Source organism: Enhydra lutris, unplaced genomic scaffold, assembly GCF_002288905.1.
Source record: "Enhydra lutris kenyoni isolate GAN:26980312 unplaced genomic scaffold, ASM228890v2 scaffoldscaffold13, whole genome shotgun sequence".
NCBI classification, from domain to species: Eukaryota; Metazoa; Chordata; class Mammalia; order Carnivora; family Mustelidae; genus Enhydra; species Enhydra lutris.
In genome coordinates this window covers 45,676,539-45,697,515 of record NW_019154097.1, presented here as the reverse complement: position 1 = coordinate 45,697,515, position 20,977 = coordinate 45,676,539, and the positions used below count along the sequence as shown (strand labels likewise).

General features: G+C 50.0%; 1 protein-coding gene across 3 annotated transcripts in view; it reads right to left on the bottom strand.

The window, feature by feature from the left end:
• LOC111146106 (general transcription factor II-I repeat domain-containing protein 2) overlaps positions 1 to 20,956 on the bottom strand; it is a 35,331-nt gene extending 14,375 nt beyond the window's left edge. For 2 of the 3 annotated variants that reach the window (XM_022501496.1, XM_022501498.1), the window contains exons 1-9: positions 20,902 to 20,956; positions 18,182 to 18,285; positions 11,015 to 11,153; positions 7,852 to 7,971; positions 6,396 to 6,579; positions 6,196 to 6,224; positions 4,665 to 4,719; positions 4,316 to 4,359; positions 2,391 to 2,468 (exon numbers count right to left, since the gene is read on the bottom strand). In XM_022501496.1, the coding sequence (XP_022357204.1) occupies positions 2,391 to 2,468; positions 4,316 to 4,359; positions 4,665 to 4,719; positions 6,196 to 6,224; positions 6,396 to 6,579; positions 7,852 to 7,971; positions 11,015 to 11,153; positions 18,182 to 18,280 (748 nt within the window). In that variant the 5' untranslated portion in view covers positions 18,281 to 18,285; positions 20,902 to 20,956. Of the gene's footprint in view, positions 1 to 2,390; positions 2,469 to 4,315; positions 4,360 to 4,664; positions 4,720 to 6,195; positions 6,225 to 6,395; positions 6,580 to 7,851; positions 7,972 to 11,014; positions 11,154 to 18,181; positions 18,286 to 18,414; positions 18,437 to 20,901 lie in introns of those variants that run through there. The other variant, XM_022501497.1, reaches the window with a different exon arrangement.
• Positions 20,957 to 20,977: the final 21 nt, after the last annotated feature.

Below are 20,977 nucleotides of genomic sequence, written 5' to 3'. Positions count from 1 at the left end.
TGGGCGTGGTGTATTTCAGCAAAGCTTGTCCTGCGCATTCTCCATTCCCAGGGGCCTGGGAGATGGGGTATCTGCACGTATGAAAGACCTTACGGGAATTCCCAAGTCACCAATGTGTGTACGTGAGTCAGGGGTCTTCCGAGAGGTCTGTGCTCAGATGGAGGGTGAGGTCCAGGTGGGGTCGGGAATCAGACTTTTGTATAAATCTCACACAAGCCCCTGGGCCCCGGTGGGGCCACAGCTGACGTCATGGGCTGGGGGGCGGGGCTCCGCAAAGGTCAGTTGACATTCTGAGCAGGGGGCCTTGGTTGCCCTTATGGATCTAAACATTTCTCCCTCACTTCAAGGGTATATAACGATGTCAGTACTTCAGCACGTGAGGACTTCGCCTGAGTGGTGGCAAAAACTATCTGTCCCATGGAAAGCCGTCCACGATGTCAGGCAATTTTCACCCTTGGGGCATCAAGAAGGAATGGGCCCTGCTTAAGGAGTTTTTGTACCAAGAACATATCTTGAATAGTTCTGTCCTTTCTAAACCAAGCAGGAGAAAGATTAGAAAGTGCACATTTAACCTAAATGTGGTTCTTCAAACAACGTGCTTCTTTCCGAAAAACTGAACCAGAATGATGGTACGTACGTCTATCTAGTCCTCTACTCACTTCACTGCTGCCTTGGGAGCAGACTCTGTAAATACCCCAGATTCCCCCAACCTATACATTTTGATAAAGCTCAAGGTCATTTAATTTGAAAAGGATATTCCTGGGAATCAACATGTAATCATGTGTACTTTTTTCCAAAATGGGAGCGATTGAGAAACAGGCTACATGGATTCTTTGCGAGGGACACACTCAGCTCAGCAAGCACACGTGAGCACCTGCTGTGTGCACAGCCCTGGGCTCGGGGCCCTGGGGCTCAGAGCTGGGAGAAGACGCTGTGTGCCTCCCCCCACCCCACCCCAGGAGCCCGCCACTGGCTGGGGTTGTCCGCAGTGAAAGCATAAAAACCACACAAGCAGGCAGGACTAAAGGTGCATGCACTTTGGGGGTGGAAGCTCCCTGCTCTCCTTGAGATTCCGACGTCCAGAAAGTGGTGGAACTTGCTGGAAGCCTGCAGAGCCAGGAGGGAATCCACCACACAGAGGGATCAGCTTGTATAAAAGCCAGGGGAAGGAGGATTCGGGGCCTGTTCAGGGACAGGAATCAGCCTGAGCAGGACGACTGAAGAACTGAGGGGAGGGGGGACTGATCGTGGGGGGACAGGGTTGGGGGTGGGCAGACAGAACAGGAAGGGAGCCGGGAACAGTGATGGAAGACACGGGTGAGGAGAAGTCACAGACGATGTGTGAGCAGGGGAGGGAGGCGACAGACCCCGTTCTCCAGGAATAAATGATTGGGGGACAGGACGTAGGACGGATTGAAAAGGGATCCAGCTGTGTGGGGGGAGTGGGGCGACCAGCCCAGAACCAGAGTGATACGATGGACACTCTCACTGGTCTTTAGTTTTTGGAAAAATTTTTTTTTTTACTGTAAATTAGAGACCTCAGAATGGCGCAGGAATATTTCAAGGTAAGATTTCTATGGGAAACACTTCAAACCTGGTCACGTTTGAGGAATTAACTGCGAAATGTCCCGCAGTCTGCCTGCCTTCACAGCAGAGTCAAAGAAGAGACGGGATCCGGGGGCTTACAACGCTCTTATGGACGCGACCACGTCGTGTTGTCCAGCTGGCATCATGCTGGGAGGGGTCCATCAGGATTCTGGTCTCTGGGGAGAGGACCTCTCCAGACAACTACAGACCACCTACCCACACCCTGTGTGAAACGTGTGTGTCTCTGGTAAGCCGTGTCTTCTGTACCTCATTTAACTTGTCAATGAAACAGATATTATTAAGAACGGGACCTGAATTTCTTTTGATACTTTCCCAGCAATTTAGGGGACAGACCGGACAGGAGGATCAGAGAGAAGTTGTTGTTGTTTTTCAAGTTTCCATGCGCAGCACGGAGCCCAACATGGGGCTCAAACTCACGACCCTGAGATCAAGACCTGAGCCGAGATCAAGTCGCACGCTTCACCGACAGAGCCACCCAGACCAGGATTTTTGAACGCACAAAGTAAGACTTCCTAACAGATAAACTCAGGTAATATACGCCCTGGATTACCTTCACCCTCATGTTTGCCCTGAAGTATGTAGATTCAGGCTACACGGGATCTGTGCTATGACTGTGAAATGCTTTATGTCAAATGGCCCTACGCTAGATCCCCGGCACGTGGGTCTTCTTCTTCTTCTTCTTTTTTTAATTACTCTCTGACTGTTTTTCAGAAGGGGGCTAATGACAATTTTCCATCACCGATAACTTTTAGGGAAGAAAATGAGGCTAAAATGGTTATTACCTTGCGTGTTGTAGCGATAGTAATTAGGATCTTCCCATTCCTTCTTGACGGACACAGCCGCCGCCTTCACCGCGGTGCCTTTGGAGGCAACGAAAATGATAAAACCATGTGTGAGTCCGCAGCCCGCCCCCTACACACACCCAGAGAACCAGGAGCTGCTGCTGAAACTTCAGGCTCTGTGTTAACACAGCGACACAAGAGTGAGTGAAACCACACGGAGCTCACACTCTCCGAGCAAACGGTAAACCCGTATAAAAACAGAAGTCATGGGGCGCCTGGGTGGCTCAGTGGGTTAAGCCGCTGCCTTCGGCTCGGGTCATGATCTCAGGGTCCTGGGATCGAGCCCCGCATCGGGCTCTCTGCTCAGCGGGGAGCCTGCTTCCTCCTCTCTCTCTACCTGCCTCTCTGCCTGCTTGTGATCTCTCTCTGTCAAATAAATAAATAAAATCTTTAAAAAAATTTTTTAAATGTCAAAAAGAAATCTTATGGGGTCTTTAAGCAAAGTTTAAAAAAAAACAGAAGTCATAACAACAAAACAACATAAAACCAACATAAAAGGCAAGAAGAAAGGAGGGAGAGAAGGAGGATGAAAGGAACAGAAAGAGAAGGGAGGGAAAGGATGGAAGAAGAAGGTCGAGTTCCCAGCTTGAGAAACGTTCCCTTTCGAGACAGCGGCATATACACGTGCGTTTATGTAAAATCCGGTAAACATTTTTTCCTTTTTTTTAAAAGACTTTTAAAAAATTTATTTATTTGACACAGAGAGAGATCACAAGTAGGCAGAGAGGGAGGTAGAGAGAGGAGGAAGCAGGCTCCCTGTTGAGCCGAGAGCCCGATACGGGGCTTGATCCCAGGACCCTGAGACCATGACTTGAGCCAAAGGCAGAGGCTTTAACCCACTGAGCCACCCAGGTGCCCCGAGGTTATTTAATGCCCTACTCACCACCACCCCTTGTACTGGTCAATTCTTGGGATTTTCTACATAGACAATCCTGGCGTCTGTGAACAGAGGCCGTTATGTTTCATCATTCCCAATCTGTGTGGTTCTTATTTCCTTTTCTTGTCTTATCACATTTTTTTCAGTACGATGCTGGAAGGGAATAGGAGAAGGAATATCCTTGCCTCGTTCCTGATCTCAATGGGAAAGGTTCTAGTTTTGTTTTGTTTTGTTTTGTTTAAGATCTTATTTATTTGGGGCGCCTGAGTGGCTCAGTGCATTGAGCCTCTGCCTTTGGCTCAGGTCTTGGTCCCAGGGTCCTGGGATCAAGCACTGCATCGGGCTCTCTGCTCCGCAGGGAGCCTGCTTTCCCCCTCCCTCTGCCTGCCTCTCTGCCTACTTGTGATCTCTGCTGTCAAATAAATAAATAAAAGCTTTAAAAAAAAGCTTTTATTTATTTATTGAGGCTCCCAGGTGGCTCAGTCAGTTAAGTGTGTGCCTTTGGCTCAGGTCATGATCCTGGAGTCCTGGGATCGAGCCCCGCATCAGGCTGTCTGCTCAGCAGGGAGTCTGCTTCTCCCTCTCCCTGTGCTCCTCCCCCGACTCGTGCTCTCTCTCTCAAATAAATAATAAAATCTTTGAAAAAAAATTTTATTTATTGAGAGAGAGGGTGTGTGAGAGAGTGGGGGGAGGGGCAGAGGGGGAGAGAGAGAATCTCAAGCAGGCTCCACACTTAGCACGGAGCCTGATGCAGGGCTCCATATCCTGACCCTGAGCCCTGCAGATGTCGCTGAAAGGATCTAGTTTCTCACCAAGTGTGATGTTAGTTGTTGGCTTTTTGTAGTTTTTTTGTTGTTGTTGTTGTTACTTTGAGAGAGTGCCTCCCCTTTCTACTTTACTGAAAGTCTCACATTTTAGAAGTAAAACCAAAGAAAGGAGTCATGATAACCCGCTAAACACTTGGTTTTAAAGGCATCGGTGTACATACCGGAATCTTCCATGGGCTCAGTTTTCACACTGACGGGGCCGCAGCTGAAAGGAGAAGGGAGCCCCTGTCAGGACAAGCTGGTGGCGTGAGACGTGACCACAGGCATCGGGACACGCTGTACAACAATCCCCCGATATCCACACCATCCTTGCTTCCCTTCCCGTTAACCAGCCGGACACAAAGCTAATTTAGTATTAACATTCTTGTAATTTGTCATACAAATAAAGGTGTCCACAGAACATAGTCTCAAAATCCCCAAATCCTTTTGAATAAAGAATGTCGAACTTCCCACGGTCTAAAAACTAACACTTTAGGGTTATGTGTGCATCTGATTTGTTATACCCCCTACCTTTCGCTTGGCGATGTCACCGATCTCTTAGCATCTGTGGCCACCACAGGCCCACCTGTGCGGGAGGAGAAAGACACATGCTAGCCCCTTTCTGCACCTTGAAAATGCCAACATTCAGAGGCACGTAAGGTGAAAGCAAAGGTAGAGAGAACACAAGTCCAGCCCCAGCCCTTACACCACCATCCTGGGCAGAGATAAACTCAGAGCAGCCCTTGAGTCCTGGGGCCAAGTGTGGGGGCAGATTGGGGGCCGAGGAGTAGACTGGGGCTGGAGCGACCTCATGCAGGTCACTAAACCTCCTGGGGCCTCAGTTTCCTCGCCTGAAAATGGTGGTAGGGTGACGTGACGATCAATTAATACGTACAAAGTGCTTAGAATCGTGCCAGGTACAGCACATGTGCGGAGAAAGGCTGAGCAGCTAATACACTCCTATAGTGAAAATACAAGCCATGGGGGACATCGGCCACCAGGTCACCGGCCGCCCCTCACCCTCAGGTCCCTGCTTTAACAGTACTTGGGGGATTCTGGGAACTTAAAAGTGCTCTCCAAGGGGCTTTGCTCGGTGAGTAATTCAGGCTCAGCACAATGACACGTTGCCCGTGAACCCCGCCTGCGCCTTGTGAAGCCTGCCCCACCGCTCCCCTGGGCCTTTTGTTTCTGTAACTAGTCCTCTCCGCAGAACACCCTCTTAGGCCTGGTCTCCCAAGGCCAGCTGTGGCCACTGTGTTTCCCACTGCGTTCCAGAATAATCTGAAGGAGTAAGAAGTGGGCAAAGGTAGATCTCCAAATGCTTCTGGCAAAATTGTAATTTCTTGGTCCCTTGGCCATCAAAAGTTAAGGAGATGATGAAGGGTTGTGGGTTCTCAAACGCGGCCTCCAACACCCACACGTCCTGCTTTCTGCCAGAGGCGTGGGATGGGCTTCCTGGCAGACACAACACATTGTGACCCTGCATCAGCTTGAGAACCTGGTCCTCTAGGAAGCCCTTCTGGTCACACAATTCTAACCCCTTCCAGGCTTCCGGGGATGACCACCAGCCATCCTGAGAACATCACAGGTCATCGCTGGTTCTCTGTTGGACAGTCTCCTTCATTCTAGATCGTTGAGTCTCGGAAGCACGGGAACCGTCACATCTCCTACCCCGCCTCTGGACCCCAACAATGCCCGGCCCGTGGCTGCCACTCAAAGACCATGGGGTGACCTGGCATCCTCACACTCCTGTCCTTGAGGACAAGGTTGGCCCTACTGCCCTCCATGGTCCAGCCATGGAAATTTGCCGGCTTGAGACCGGGGAGCAGAATCCTGTCTCAGTTCTTGCTGTGGTGGGTCCTTCCCTGACCTACTCACCCTCCAACAGCACGATCCCCCCACCCCCCGCCCACCCTGGAGTGTCAGAAGGTTGCTCCCTCTGCGGGGAGAAGGCAAGGAATACACAAGCTTCTGAATGTACCAAACTTGCATTTTAATTAAGAAAAGCAGAACTGGCTTAGCGGCCAAGGGCAGTCACCAAGTATGAGACGCTGTCACTTACCTAGCTGACTCGCTGGACCTAGGAAAGGTCTGCAAGAAAACCGATACTATTACCTGACATGAATACACAAGGAAGACAGATCAAACATCCGCATAACCAGCTTCTACGTGTAACAGAACTTAATGAACAAATGAACTTGAAACGAAGTTGCCCATTTATCCTCAAAGACTAGCTGTTACAAGGGGGATAGAGCCTGCCACCTGTTTATGATGAATGAAATCCCCGCTTTGTTCTCCAAGATCCATTTCAGGGTGGTGAGACCATAGTTCTCAGGGGGTTGAAAGGCCACTCCTTCTGGAAGGCCCTGCACGGCCACGGCCCCAGGGTCTTGCAGCATCTTCTCGTACGGAACAGGTACCATTGCTGTCGTCCCCAAGGCTTTCCCTAGAAGAAGAGTCCAGATGCCTTTAGATGGAATGAGCCCAGACCTTACAGGTCGGTTTCATTCGAGGTAGGAAGAAAACTTGGGTGGCGACACTCTGCTTTGAAAGTCAAGTAAAAGCTCATGTACCCCATTCCTTACAACCCAAGTTCATAAAGTTTCCAAAGGGCCCAAGGAAGAACTTATCAAACATTTTACTTTACATCTTCACTTAAGAAAGAGGAAATAATAGGTCTTTTTTCTCCAGTCTGTTGGAGACGATGCACCGAGGGTGGCAGGGAGGACCCGTGGTTCTTCAAGCTGCTGTCAACAAGGGATGGGAGCCCCCACCCACAGCTTAGCCACCCCTATGTCCCTATGTCCCTCCATCCCTCCAACGAGACACGCCAACTTCCCGCAGAAAAGTTACAGAGTCAACATGGCCTCAAGTTGCTGCCATCTTGGGGCTGTGTCAGCCTTTCTGCACTGTCTGACCAGCCCCCAGGGAAGGAACCCCATTTCTCTCAGGGGAGGGTAGCCTGAGACCCCCAGATCCCCTATGCTCGGGGTCCCCCACAGTTGAGTGCTCACAGGGACCTGAAAGTCCCATAAATATATGAAGCTCTTTAAAAATGACAAACAAGACCCTGAGATGCTAAGGAAGGAGCTTATGTCACAACTAAGTACAACACCCCCGTAGCTATTTGGGTACTGAGCCCTTTTTTTCTTTTTTAAAGATTTTATAAATTTATGACAGAGAGACACAGTGGGAGAGGGAACACAAGCAGGAGCAGTGGGTGAGGGAGAAGCAGGCTTCCCACCGAGCAGGGAGCCCAACATGGGGCTCTATCCGGGGACCCTCATGACCTGAGCCGGAGGCAGACATGCAGTGACTGTGCCACCCAAGTGCCCCAGCCTTTTTTTTTTTTTTTTTAAGATTTTATTTGTAGGGGCGCCTGGGTGGCTCAGTTTGTTAAGCAACTGCCTTAGGCTCAGGTCATGATCCCTGGATCCCGGGATCGAGTCCCATGGCAGGCTCCCTGCTCAGCAGGAAGCCTGTTTCTCCCCCTCTCTCTGCCACTCCCCCGTTTGTGCTTTCTCGAATAAATAAAATTAAATTAAAAAAAAACAAAAAAAAAAAGAAGAAGAAGAACTGGCTTTTCACTAAAGGAGAATGTGGAGTTTTAAGTGTCAGAGGCATCTAAGTGGTCCCATGAATAAGGTGATCTGAAACGGGGTCCAGTTGCCCCTTGGTGAACTATTTAGAGAATTAATGCTTGGCCTGTGAACTTTACCGTAACAAAAGCAGAAATAGTCCTCAACCGCTTTTCTGAGTATTTCCGTTTCTCCTGACTCCATCGGCATCCCGTTTGCGGAGCCTGGGGGCTTGGCCTCCTGCGTTTCTTGGGCAATGCCTGTAAGTGAGTGACAGGCACAGAGTCATTATCCCAGCATTTGTCTTGTGCGTTCCCTTCATGTCTCTGCTTCTGGTATTGTGAAGCAAGAAAGGGGAAGAATGAAGAAACACAAAACACGTCTTTGGTTTTTTTTTTTCCTGAGTAAATTCTACCCCCAAAATGGGGATTGAACACACGACCCTGAGATGGTCACACACTGCTCTGACTGAGCCACCCAGGTGCCCCTAAAACAGGATCTTTTATTAAGAAAACCCACAGAGATGGGGTGCCTGGCTGGCTCAGTTGGTAGAGCATGCAACTCTGGATCTTAGTGTTGTAAGTTCAAGTCCCATGTTGGGTGTAGAGATAACTTAAAAAATAAAATCTTGAAAAAAATTGGGGGTTCCTGGGTGGCTCAGTCAGTTAAACATCCAACTCTCGATTTCAGCTCACGTCATGATCTCAGGGGCATGAGATCGAGCTCTGCCTCAGGCTCCGTACTCAGCTCCACTGAGCATGGGGCCTGTTTAAGATTCTCTCTCCCTTGCTCACTGCCACTCCCTGCCCGTGCTCACGTGCACGCTCTCTCTAAAATAGATAAATAAATAAATTAATAAATATTAAAAATTTTTTAAAAACTCACAAAGACCAGGGTATTTTTGATGAATAGGATAAAGTAACAGTGATCATCACCTCTGAAATGAATCTACTGATAAAGAACTATAAATAATTCCACAGACAGAAAACAGTAGTAGCTCAAAGGAAATGATAACAGAAATGCTATTTGCTGTATAGTCTGAAGGTAACAGTCATGGTATGGGGAGACCTTCACCATGGAACGAAAGTAGAGGCATCACTACAGACATTAAAATTATAAGGCAAGTATTATAAACCATCGTTTTGGTCACCAAATTTGACAACTTACATGAAAAGACTAGTTAAAAATGAGGTTGAAAGTAATATTAGAAGTGCCTGAGTAGTTCAGTCATTAAGCATATGCCTTCAGCTCAGGTCATGATCCCAGTGTCCTAGGATCGAGTCCCACATCGGGCTCCCTGCTTGGCAGGAAGCCTGCTTCTCCCTCTCCCACTCCCCCTGCTTCTGTTCCCTCTCTTGCTGTGTCTCTCTCTGTCAAATAAATAAATAAAATCTTAAAAAAAAAGAAAAGTAAAATTTACTGAAATTCGTACCAGAAGAAATAGAAAGCATGAACAGTCCTGTATCTGGAAAACCAGCCCATAACTGTGAAACTTGGAAAAAATCTGTAATTAAATATCAACTATTGGGGCACCTAGGTGGCTCAGTGGGTTAAGCCGCTGTCTTCAGTCTGGGTCATGATCTCGGGGTCCTGGGATCAAGCCCCACATTGGGCTTTCTGCTCAGCGGGGAGCCTGCTTCCCTCGCTCTCTCTCTGCCTGCCTCTCTGCCTACTTGTGATCTCTCTCTCTGTCAAATAAATAAATAAAATCATAAAAAATATATCAACTATTAGAAATCCAACCAGTGAGGAGCTTGGGGGTCTCAGTTGGTTAAGCGTCTGGCTCTTGGTTTCAGTTCAGGTCATTATCTCAGGGGCATGACACTGAGCCCTGTGTCAGGCTCCACAGTCAGTGGGGAGTCTGCTTCTCTCTCCCTCTGCACCGCAGCACACACCCCCCACCCCCATGGCTTGTGTGCTTTCTCTCAAATAAATAAATACATCTTAAAAAAAAAGAAACTCAGCCGGCACCTGACATGAGTGGAATGAGAACACCCTTCATGTTCATCAATTACACACTCACTGTATTATTTAAAGATTGCTTCATGTTTGAATCTATCTTCCTGAGAGTGCAGACCCTAATTTTGCTCTTGGAAACCAATCTGAACCAAGCAATCCCTCTCTCCTTTCCATATTTGTATGATCTTGACATGTAAACATATATTTATGTCCACATGCCCTCTGACAACCCTTGGGAACATCTACATCTATATCTCCCCTCTCTCTCCACACTCACATTCACATTATATCCTCTGATAAACCTTTGTGGGTCCCCCCTCCCTTTCTTGGTTCTAGAAAATACTAAGGTGCCTAGTCAGTATTTGGTAGATGACCTACCACTGTAGAGATCATCGCTATGCAAGGTGTAGGTTTTAACTAACACCCTAGACTAGTTTCCGTCACATATGGCCCACAGGCTCACTGGCAATCCTCACCACTCATAACATGTTGAAGGCTCTGACGGTCCCGTAGTGAGAAAAGGGAAAATGGTTATTAACTCAGAGGAATACCTAACAAGCCCTGAGTTTTTTCCCTTTCCTTTGGGAATAAGTAAAATAAGAATTTTTATTTATTTTTTATTTTTACTTTTAAAGATTTTATTTATTAATTTGACAGAGGGAGAGAGAGCCAGAGAGGGAACACAAGCCAGGGGAGTGTGAGAGGGAGAAGCAGGCTTCCCGCCAAGCAGGGAGCCCGATGCCAGGCTTGATCCCAGGACCCTGGGATCATGACCTGAGCCGAAGGCAGACACTTAACAAGTAAGCCACCTATGTGCCTCCCCACATTTTTTAAAAATAAGAATTTTAAAAAAGATTTTATTTTATTTTTTTCAGAGAGAGAGAGAGAGAGACATGGGGAGGGGTAGGGGAGAAGGAGAGAGAGAATCTTAAGTAGACCCCATGCCCAGCGTGGACACTGAAGCAGGACTTGAACTCACGACCCTGAGATCATGACCGCAGCTGAAACCAAGAGTTGGATGCTCAACCGACTGAGCCACCTAGGGGCCCCAGAATTTTTTAAAAATGTGGGTTTATAAAAGGAGTCAAAGATCATTTCTCTATGTTCCTCACATTTCTTTTACAAAACCAGGGTGCGGAAGACATAGGACAAAACCCACTGGCCTTGTTTCTTGGACTCCTCAGTGTGAGGCAGCTAACTCACTGGGATACCAAGTCACAAGAGAGGTATCAGGACCACTTTTAGGATAATGCTTAGGATGCCTTCAAAGAAAACGTCATGTAAGTCTTCCTAGCAAATATTTTAAGAGTTACGAATACAAAGGACAAAACTGTTAACACCTACAGTATTTTGCAAAATCCTTCTGTAAATCGGTCCTGGTGTTGACAAAAGCACGTCCTCTCTCGGTTCCAACGACAAACACGTCTGTCTCATACATGGCGATGCAGGCCACTTCTGCCTTGGACTTGGCCAGTTCTTTACACTGAAACAGACATGAGGAAGAGTGTTACACACCAGTGTTATACACATCCAAGTCTAGTGGAGCCCGAGAGATCTGTTTTGAGAAGAGAGCACGGGGGCGCCTGGCTGGCTCAGTCCACAGAGTGTGTGACTCTTGATGTCCTGATTGTGGGCACACGATGGGCACAGAGATTACGTCATTAAGAAAAATATAAAATTAGGTACAAAAATGAGTATTCATTTAGAATGAGAAAAATCCCCCAAAGAAACAAAGCAAATCCACCAAGCAAATACCATAAACATCATAAAACCCAGAGAACATATTTTTATTAAGTTATGATAATTGTGATTTATTTATTTTTATTTTTTAAATAATTAAAAAAAATTTTTTATTAACATATAATGTATTATTAGCCCCAGGGGTACAGGTCTGTGAATCATCAGTCTTACAAAATTCACAGCACTCACCATAGCACATACCTTCCCCAGTGTGCATAACGCAGCCACCCTCTCCATACCACCCCCCCACCCCCCCATCAACCCTCAGTTTGTTTTGTGAGATTAGGAGTCTCTTATGATTTGTCTCCTTCCCAATCCCATCTTGTTTCATTTATTCCTTTCCTACCCCCCAAACCCCCCATGTTGCATCTCCACTTCCTCATATCAGGGAGATCATATGATTATTGTCTTTCTCTGATTGACTTATTTCGCTAAGATTTATTTATTTTTTTAAAAAATATTTTATTTATTTATTCGACAGAGAGAGAGGGATCACAAGTAGGCAGAGAGAGTGGGAAGCAGGTTCCTCACCGATCAGAGAGCCCTACGCCGGGCTCCATCCCAGGACCTTGAGATCATGACCTGAGCTGAAGGCAGAGGCTTAACGCACTGAGCTACCCAGGCGCCCTGATCATTGTGATTTATAATAAGAAATATATATTTGTTCTTTATCCACTGTTCCTGGCCCAGAGCTCCTAAAACCTTTGGAATTTCTTAAGAGAGCAACAAAGAGGTCTTTTGTCAAGATTAATGTTGGACGCCTGGATGGCTCAGTGGGTTAAAGCCTCTGCCTTTGGCTCAGGTCGGTCCTGGGATCGAGCCCCACATCAAGACCCACATCAGGTTCCCTGCTCAGCGGGGAGCCTGCTTCCCTTCCTCTCTCTTTCTGCCTGTCTCTCTGCTACTGTCTGTCAAATTAAAAAAAAAAAAAACTCTAAAAAAAATTAAAAAGATTAATGTCAAGGTTAATGGGGCTGGTTGCCAGGGGAACCAATCACGTGAGTGGAGGAGTGGCACTTTCAGCCCCGCCCCCTGGCCTCTGGGCAATGGAAGAAGGGCTAGGAGTTGAGTTCAGTCCCTAGTGGCCAGTGATCTAATCAGTCGTGCCTATGTAAGGAAGCCTCCCTAAAACCCCAAAACGACAGGGTTGGGAGCTTCCAGGCTAGTGAGCACGAGGGCTTTAGGGAGACTGGCTCACCAGGAGAGGACATGGAGGCTCCGCACCCCTTCCCCATACCCTGCCTTGTGCCTCTCTTCCATCAGGCTCTTCCTGAGTCACATTCTTTGGTAGTAAACTGGTAATCCGGTGAGTAAGATGTTTCTCCGAGTTCTGTGAGCTGCTCTAGCAAATTAGTCAAACCCAAGGACGGGGAGGGGGGTCTCTGGAACCTTGATCTACAGGTGACAACCTTGACTTGATGTTAGCCTCTGAAGTGAGGGGCGGCCTTGGAGGGTAGCGGGGTCCTTATCCTGTGGGCTCTCACGCTCTCTATACGGTCAGCACTGAGTCAGACTGTAGGACCACCGGGCGCCTGGGCGGCTCAGTCGGTTAAGCGTCTGCCTTCGGTTCAGGTCATGATCCTGGGGTGGGAAGATCGAGTCCCACATCAGGCTTCCTGCTCGACAGGGAGCCTGCTTCTCCCTGTGATCCTCCCCCGTCTTGTGCTTTCTCTTTCTCTCTCTCAAATAAATAAATTTTAAATTAAAAAAAAGAAACAACTGTAGGACACCCAGTAGCTGTCAGAGAATTCCTGCTGCTTGGCAGAATCGGGGGCAGTGTCTTCACAGCTGACACCCCGCCTCTGCAACAGGACTTTTTCCCCTGATAGTTTTGCCTATGGACTCTGACTGCCTCTTCCTAGGACAATTTTGTAACCTTTTCTATAGAGAGATAACTTAGTATTTCTTCCAACCTGGTTGATTACATTTTTATTATTGATGGTAGAGATGCAGAGAAGGTGAAAATTCGTACATAAGACACACTCCCTGTTCATCACGTCTATGCCCTACAGACCAGAAATCTGTTACATTTACCTTGTGTAAATCCTTCCAAAGATTGGAAACAATGTGTGGTGTGTTTATAACTACGTTGGTGGGTATACCCCTGACCAGAGAGACCTTCTGTTTTGACAAACAAATCCTCTATTTACAGTTGAGAAAGAGGGGCGCCTGGGGGGTTCAGTCCGTGAAGCCTCTGCCTTCCACTCAGGTCATGATCTCGGGGTCCTGGAATCAAGCCATACATCGGGCTCTCTGCTCAGTGGGGAGCCTGCCTCCACCTCTCTCTCTGCCTGCCTCTCTGCCTACCTGTGATCTCTGTCTGTCAAATAAATAAATAAAATCTTAAAAAAAAAAAAAGTTTTCCTGTTTAACAACTGAATCTTCCACAGACGAGTTTCTGGCTCTGTACATTGAAAACCTCTGCCTCTCCTCTGCTCTCTGCCTATGTCCAGAGAGGATCCCCTGTTCCCACCAGGGTGAACTCACGTCCTATCCCCGATGTTCTGTTACTGGGTGAGCCGACACAACGGACTGTGAGAATGTTCCGGGAAACCATCCCCCACGGGGGCGTCCAGCAGGAGCTCAGCCTCACATAGAAGTAACAGCAAGCCACACGAAAACGCTACACTAAATGTATCCCCAACTGAGCTTTCCCTTTTGGAACCCCAAAGATGCCTCTGTCCCCTCGTGTCACCTGACCCAGGGCATCATGGAAGGCAGAATCCTGCCCCCCCCCCCAATGTCCACGGCCTAATCCCCAGAGCCTGGGAATGAATATATCGCCTTAGGTGCAAAAGGGTTTGCTAGCTGTGGTTAACCTTTAGGATCTTGACAGCGGGAGATTTTCTTGGACTATTCAGGTGGGGCCAGTGTAATAATCACCATGAGTTTTGATAAGGAACGGAGGGAGGCAGCCGGAGGAGGGGTGACTATGGAAGCCGAGGGCAGAGGAGTGCCCTTGGTGGAAGCGGCCACAAGTCCAGAAACATAGATGGCCTCTGGAAGCTGGAAAAGGCCAGCCAGATTCTCCCCGGGAGCCGCCCGTTGGAATGCAGTCCCTTGATACCTTGATTTCAGTCCCATAGAACCCCCCCTTTTGTTGAGATTTTATTTATCTATTTGTCAGAGAGAGAGAGAGAGAGAGCGCGCACAAGCAAGGGGAGCAGCAGAGGGAGAGGGAGAAGCAGGCTCCCCGCTGAACAAGGAGCCCAACATGGGGCTTGATCCCCAGCCCCCGGGATCATGACCTGAGCCAAAGGCAGATGCGTAACCAACAGAGCCCCCCGGGTGCCCCTCACAGAGCCCGTTTCCCACCTCCTGGCCTCTAGAACCGTGTCCCAGTGTGTGTTGCTTTGAGGCACTATCTGGGGAATGCAGGGGTGGCGGTGGGGGGCCAGTCCGAGCAGGACACAGTGACTCCACCGATGCGGTGAAGATCTCTGACTCAGAGAAGTGCAAAGACACGCATGTGCACGCACTGTGGCAGCTCTCCCACTGCCCCGGGGCGGGGGGGGGGGCACAGATGCGTCTGCTCCATTCGCGTCATGGCAAATCTCCCCGCATCTCTGTCAAATGAACCAGAAATTCAGCACTTAATCTATTGGAACTAGAGAACCCAGTATCAGGAGAAATCACTCGTTTTTATTTTTAATTTTCAATGATTTATTGATTTATTTGAAAGAGAGAGATGCTGCTCAAGTACGCACTGGTGAGGGGCAGAGGGGGAGGCAGGCTCCCCACTGAGCAGGAAGCCCGATGCGGGGCTCGATCCCAGGACCCTGAGATCATGATCTGAGCCGAAGGCAGACACTTAACCCACGGAGCCACCCAGACGCCCCTCTTCTTAGCTTCTTAAAGCATATTACAAGCAGTATTTCAGAGGGGCTCACACTTCCACCGGGACTGTGGGAGAAGTCACGTCACCCTCTCATGACAGATGAGGATCATCATTTGGGGGCTGGACTTTGAGACCTGCTTCCCGAGAACAGGGCATGGAGGGGGAAGTAGTAACTGGACGGTGAAAAAACATGGCAGACACTACTTGTTTCAGGGTTCTCCAGAGAAACAGAACGAAAAGGAGACATTCTCTGGTGATTACGGAGGCTGAGAAGTCCCATGGTGGGCCTTCCTTCAGCAGCAGACGCAGAGGAGCTGGCGGTGTAGCTCAGAGGCCTGAGAGCGGAGGACGGAAGCTGTAGATCCTACTCTGAGTCCGAAGCCCAAGAACCAGGAGATGGATGTCCCCGCTCAGGCGCTCGGCCAGAGAGGGGAGTCCACCCTTCTTCTGACTTTTCGTTCTACTCTGGCCCTCCATGGACACCTGCCCCCAGCGGGGAGGACGGTCTGCTCCACTCTGTCCCCCCACTCAAGTGCTCATCTCTTCCCGAAACACCCTCACAGACAACTGTGGAAGTCATGTTTAACCGGGTGTGTGGGCACCTGCAGCCCGGTTGAGTTGACAGATAGAACTAACCGTCACACCCGCCTCACCAGGTGACCAAGGTGAGCCTCACCAGGGACCAGGTCATGCTGGCGTCACAGGCCCCTCATGCAATGGGATGAAGTGGGGGTATCTCACCTCTGTGGTCTTCTTTCTGAAACCCCAGTCCAAGCAGGGGGAGAAACCTAGCGAAACCCAAACTGACCGATTTGAAAACATCCCTACTGGGACTCTGCGAGACCGTCGAGGTCGTGAAAATCAAGGGACGACTGGGAAGCTGTCACAGATCAGGGGTGCCGAAGGAGACCTCATTACTGAAAGCAACGTGATGTCCCAGGTGCCCCGGGACAGAGAAAGGACATCAGTCAAAATGCGCATGAAATCTGAGGCGCCCGGCTGGCTCAGCCAGTGGAGTGAGCGACTCTTGATCTCAGGGTTGTGAGTTTGAACCCCATGCTGGGTGTAGAGATTACTTAAAAATAATAAAAACAAAAACAAAAAATACAACTTTTTTTTTTAAGGATGTATTTATTAATTTGAGAGAGAAAGAGGGAGAGAATGAGGAGGGGCAGAGGGAGAGAAAGAATCCCAAGCAGACTCCCCATGGAGCGTCGACCCCAACATGGGGCTCAGTTGTACAACCCGAGATCATGACCTGAGCCGGAATCAAGAGTCGGACACTTAACTGATGGTGCCATCCAGGTGCCCCCCAAAACCCAGCTTAGTTTCCACAGGGTTGAGGGAGGGGCGGGTGGGGAGTAATTTTGGTCAGTGAGTGCAGAGTTTCCGTTGAGGAAGATGAGAAAGCTCTGGAGACGGATGGGGGTCACAGTTACATGACAGGGTGGATGGCTTTAATGTCCTTAAGCTGGTTAAAGGGGTAAAATGGTAAATTCTGTGATCTGAATCTATGTATCTTACCACAATAAAAAAAAAACAAGTCTTGATGTTCCCCCTATGAAAACCTCACAACTCACATCCAATTTGTCGCTAAGTCCCGTTAACTCTACAGACCCTTCCAGAAGCATCGCTGCGTCCCACCAGCACCACTCCCAGCCTCATCCATTCCACGGAAGTCTCCGTCTGAACCACAGCCTCAGCCCGCCAGCTGGCGTCCCAGCCTCCCTCTCTTGTTCTACGTTCACCGACCGTCCACACAAGCACCATGCCCCCCGCGTGACCCCTTCATTCAGAACCTTCCGAACCCTTCCCACCATACTGCAGAGAAAGCCCCAGAGCTCTACGTGATCTGGCCACCTGGGGCCTCTTGAACCTTACCTCACACCACCTTTCCTTTTGTCTCCCTGCTTCATCGTTATTGGACTTCTTGATGTGCCTTGAAAATACCACACTTGGGCACCTGGGTGGCTCAGTGGGTTAAGCCTCTGCCTTTGGCTCAGGTCATGATCTCAGGGTCCTGGGATCAAGTGACACATCGGGCTCTCTGCTCAGTGGGGAGCCTACATCTCACCCCCACTCTCTGCCTGCTTCTCTGCCTACTTGTGATCTCTCTCTCTGTCAAATAAACAAAATCTTAAAAAAAAATACCACACTTGAGCACCTGGGTGACTCAATAGGTTGAGCGTCCAATTCTTGGTTTTGGCTCCGGTCATGATCTCCCGGTCGTGAGATCGAGCCCCACGTCAGGCTCCACACTCAGCACGGAGTCTGCTTGAGATTCTCTCTCTCCCTCTTCCTCTGCCTCTCCCCTGCAATCACCACCCCCCCTCAAATAAAGAAATAAATCAAAAAAAAAAAAAAGTCCAGCCCCATCATTTTGTAGAATGTCCCTTAATTTGGCTTTGTCTGGTGTTCCCCCATTAGATTCAGGTCATGCGTTTTTGGTAGGAACCACAGAATCAGTGACGTCCCTTCCTGGCATGTCATATCGGGAGGCACGTGACACTAATCTGTCCCATTATGCTGATGTCCACTCTGATCACTTGATGAACGGCCCATCTCTCAGGTTTGTCCGCCTTTATAAAGATGCGGATTTCCCATTTCTAACCAGTAAGTATCTTGTGATCGGATCCCTTGAAGGGATGTGCATTTCTTACCAAGTTTTGCCCCCAAGGTCCATTTTACACACTGCAGCTAACGAGGGGGTATCCGTGGACTATTAGCTTACCTCTGAATTCAGAACAAAAACATTCTCAACCAAGGCAACAGAGGCGCCCGCATTAAATATTCAGATCTGGAAAGCTCACATTGGTTTAATTATATCCATAATGTAAGGAGCGTCTTTAAAGATGACCCGATGAACCCGGGACCTCCATGGAGAAGGCTACGGCTACACAGGGGACATTATATAGAACTGAAGACTGTCTCACCATGGACTCCAGAGCAGACACGAGGAACGTCACTACCATCCTGCTCTCCGAGGACTCCTCGTTTTCCATAGGCAGAGCAGACATTTGCACTTGGGCCATGATCCCTGTCCAAGAGAAGTAACAAGACAGTGAGCGGTGGAAATCCTCAGTGTCCCACGAGCGCACGTGCAGAGCCGTGAGGATCCTCACTGATGACCTAGTTCCAACCTCCCTTTACCGGTGAAGAAACTAACCAGAGACCCAAAGTGGTTTGGGGCGCCTGGGTGGCTCAGTCAGTTAAGCCTCTGCCTTCCTCTCAGGTCATGATTCCAGGGTCCTGGGATTGAGCCCCGCAACGGACTCTCTGCTCAGTGGGGAGCCTGCTTCCCCCTTTCTCTCTGCCCGCTTGTGATCTCTGTCAAATAAATGAAGAAAATCTTTAAAAATAAACCAAAAAAATGTTAAAGATATTTTAATTTTAGGAATAGAGAGAGCATGTGTGGGCAAGCTGGGAAGAGAAGGAGAGAGAGAATCCTTAAGCAGACTCCTTGCTGAGCACAGAGCCCTATGTGGGGCTTGATCCCAGGACCCTGAGATCATGACGCCAGCCAAAATCAAGAGTCTCCCGCTTAACTGAGCCACCAGGCACCCCAAAACCAGAAAAAAAAAACAAAACAAAACAACAAATTTCAAGACAACAAGGTACTTATTCTGGAATTATCAAGGAGTTCGAAAGAGAACTAGAAATAATGTGCATTTTCAAGATCATAATTAAAAGAAAATTAAAATTACATGATTAACAAATAGTCTAGAACTTTACCTTAGTCAAAACAAACTCATAAAAATTTCTTTTTTAAGATTTTATTTATTTGAGAGAGAGAGAGAGAGAGCACGTGCGCGCGCGCAGGAGAGGGAGAAGCGGACTCCCCACCAAACAGGGAACCAGATGAGGGGCTCAGTCTCAGGACTCTGGGATCATGACCTGAGCAGAAGGCATGTGCTTAACTGAATGAGGCACCAGGTGCCCCAAACTCATAAAAACTTAAAACTATGTTTCAAGCACCTGCTAGGTAAAAATATACACTGTCCCAGGAAGGGCACAGGAAACCAAGGTGAGTAAAAACCCATCACCTGTGCTCTCACCTGTGCTGTGTCTGTGCAGTGAGAACTGCACAGACACAGCAGACTAACAGGTAATAAAGGCAAAATGAGAGCCAGAACAACCTTGAAATGGCCCAAGGCGTGTGGAAACAGACTCAGTACCTAAGAGGGACAAGACAAGGTGAGCATTATTTCCAAGCTGGGCAGCCTGAGAACGAGGACGGGAATGTCCAGGCTGAAGGTCCAGGCAAAGACCCGGAGCTCAGGGCAGCAGACGGCAGGGCTAACCAGCGGGCAGGCAGATATGAGACCCGGCCCCAGTCACCGCTGCTCGGTAACACCTGTGGCAGCCCGTCCCCACGTCTGTGGGTACTGACGCCCCGTGAGCCAGTCACACTATCTCCAGCCGGACGCTAAAACCTGAAAAATGTTCCCCTTGAAAGGCAAAGTTGGGCCCAGCAGGTCCACTCTTGGTATGCACCCAAGCCGGTGGAAAGCAGGCTCCCACAGAAAAGTGTGTGTAGGGGTGCTTGGGGGGCTCAGCCAGTTAAGCTTGGGGCTTCTGACGTCAGCTCAGGTGTGACCTCGGGGTTGTGTGGCTGTGCACCACGTGGGCAGGTACTGGGTACTGGGGCTGGAGAATGCTTGGGATTCTCTCTCTCCTCCCCCTCTACACAAAAACAAAAAAACCCCAAAACAGCAACAACAATGTACATGAAGGTTCATGGTAGCATTATTCATTATAGCCAAAACGTGGAAACAACCCCCAAACCCATCAGTCGGTGGGGGGGAAACATGTGGTCTGGCCATACAAGGGCTCGCTATTCAGCCATAAAAGGGAGGGAAAGACGCGGACACACAGGCCCCCTAGGATAACCCCATCTATATGGGGGACGTCGGAGCCGGCAGAGAGGGCGGCTGCAGGGGGCTGGAGCTGGGCATGTTCTGCGGCTGGACAGCGGGGCCACTTCGCCACAAACCAAGGGCTGACGCCACAGCCCACCCGACAGAGCCGCGGCCAGCACAGCAGACTCAAGTCAGAGCGAGTCACACCCACCAGGAACCGCCGCCCCCCACCCCGAGGCTCTCCTTCCGGCCTCCGGGTCACTCTGCTGCTGACGAACACGACGCCGGACGCCGCCCCGCGGCCCCGGTCCCCTCCAGAATCCCCGCCGGGCGCCCCGCAGCCACGCGCGACGAGGGGGCGGGGCCCGACAGAGCAGTCACCCGGCCACAGCGCGGCCCCGCCCCCTCACTACAGGCACGTCCGCGAGCCGCGGGAGCGCCCACGTACGCTGGGCGGAGCGTGACGTCATGCGCACGGGGCCCAGAGCGCCCGGAGCCCGCAGACGCCCGCCCCCGGCGCCCCCGCGCAACCAATCAGAGGGGACGGGGCTGCGCGGCCGTGCGCGCGGCCGTGCTCCCCGCGGCGGGACTTCCCCGCCCCACCCCCACTCCTGGGCCCGGCCCGCGGGGACCGGGATTCGGGGGCCGCGGGGCGACGGCGGGCGCTCCCCCCTCGGTGCCCCGGGCCGGCCGGCCTCCCTCCCCAGGCCTCCCCCTCGCCGGCCTCGCGGGCGCAGACCGTTCCCGGGGCAGCGCCGCTCCTAATGGCGGCCGCGGCGGGGCAGGCTACGCACCTGAGTGCCCGCCGGCGGCAGCGCCGGGCCGGCCGCGGGGTCCGAGGGCTGGGCCGCGGGGGAGCGGCCGGGCGCG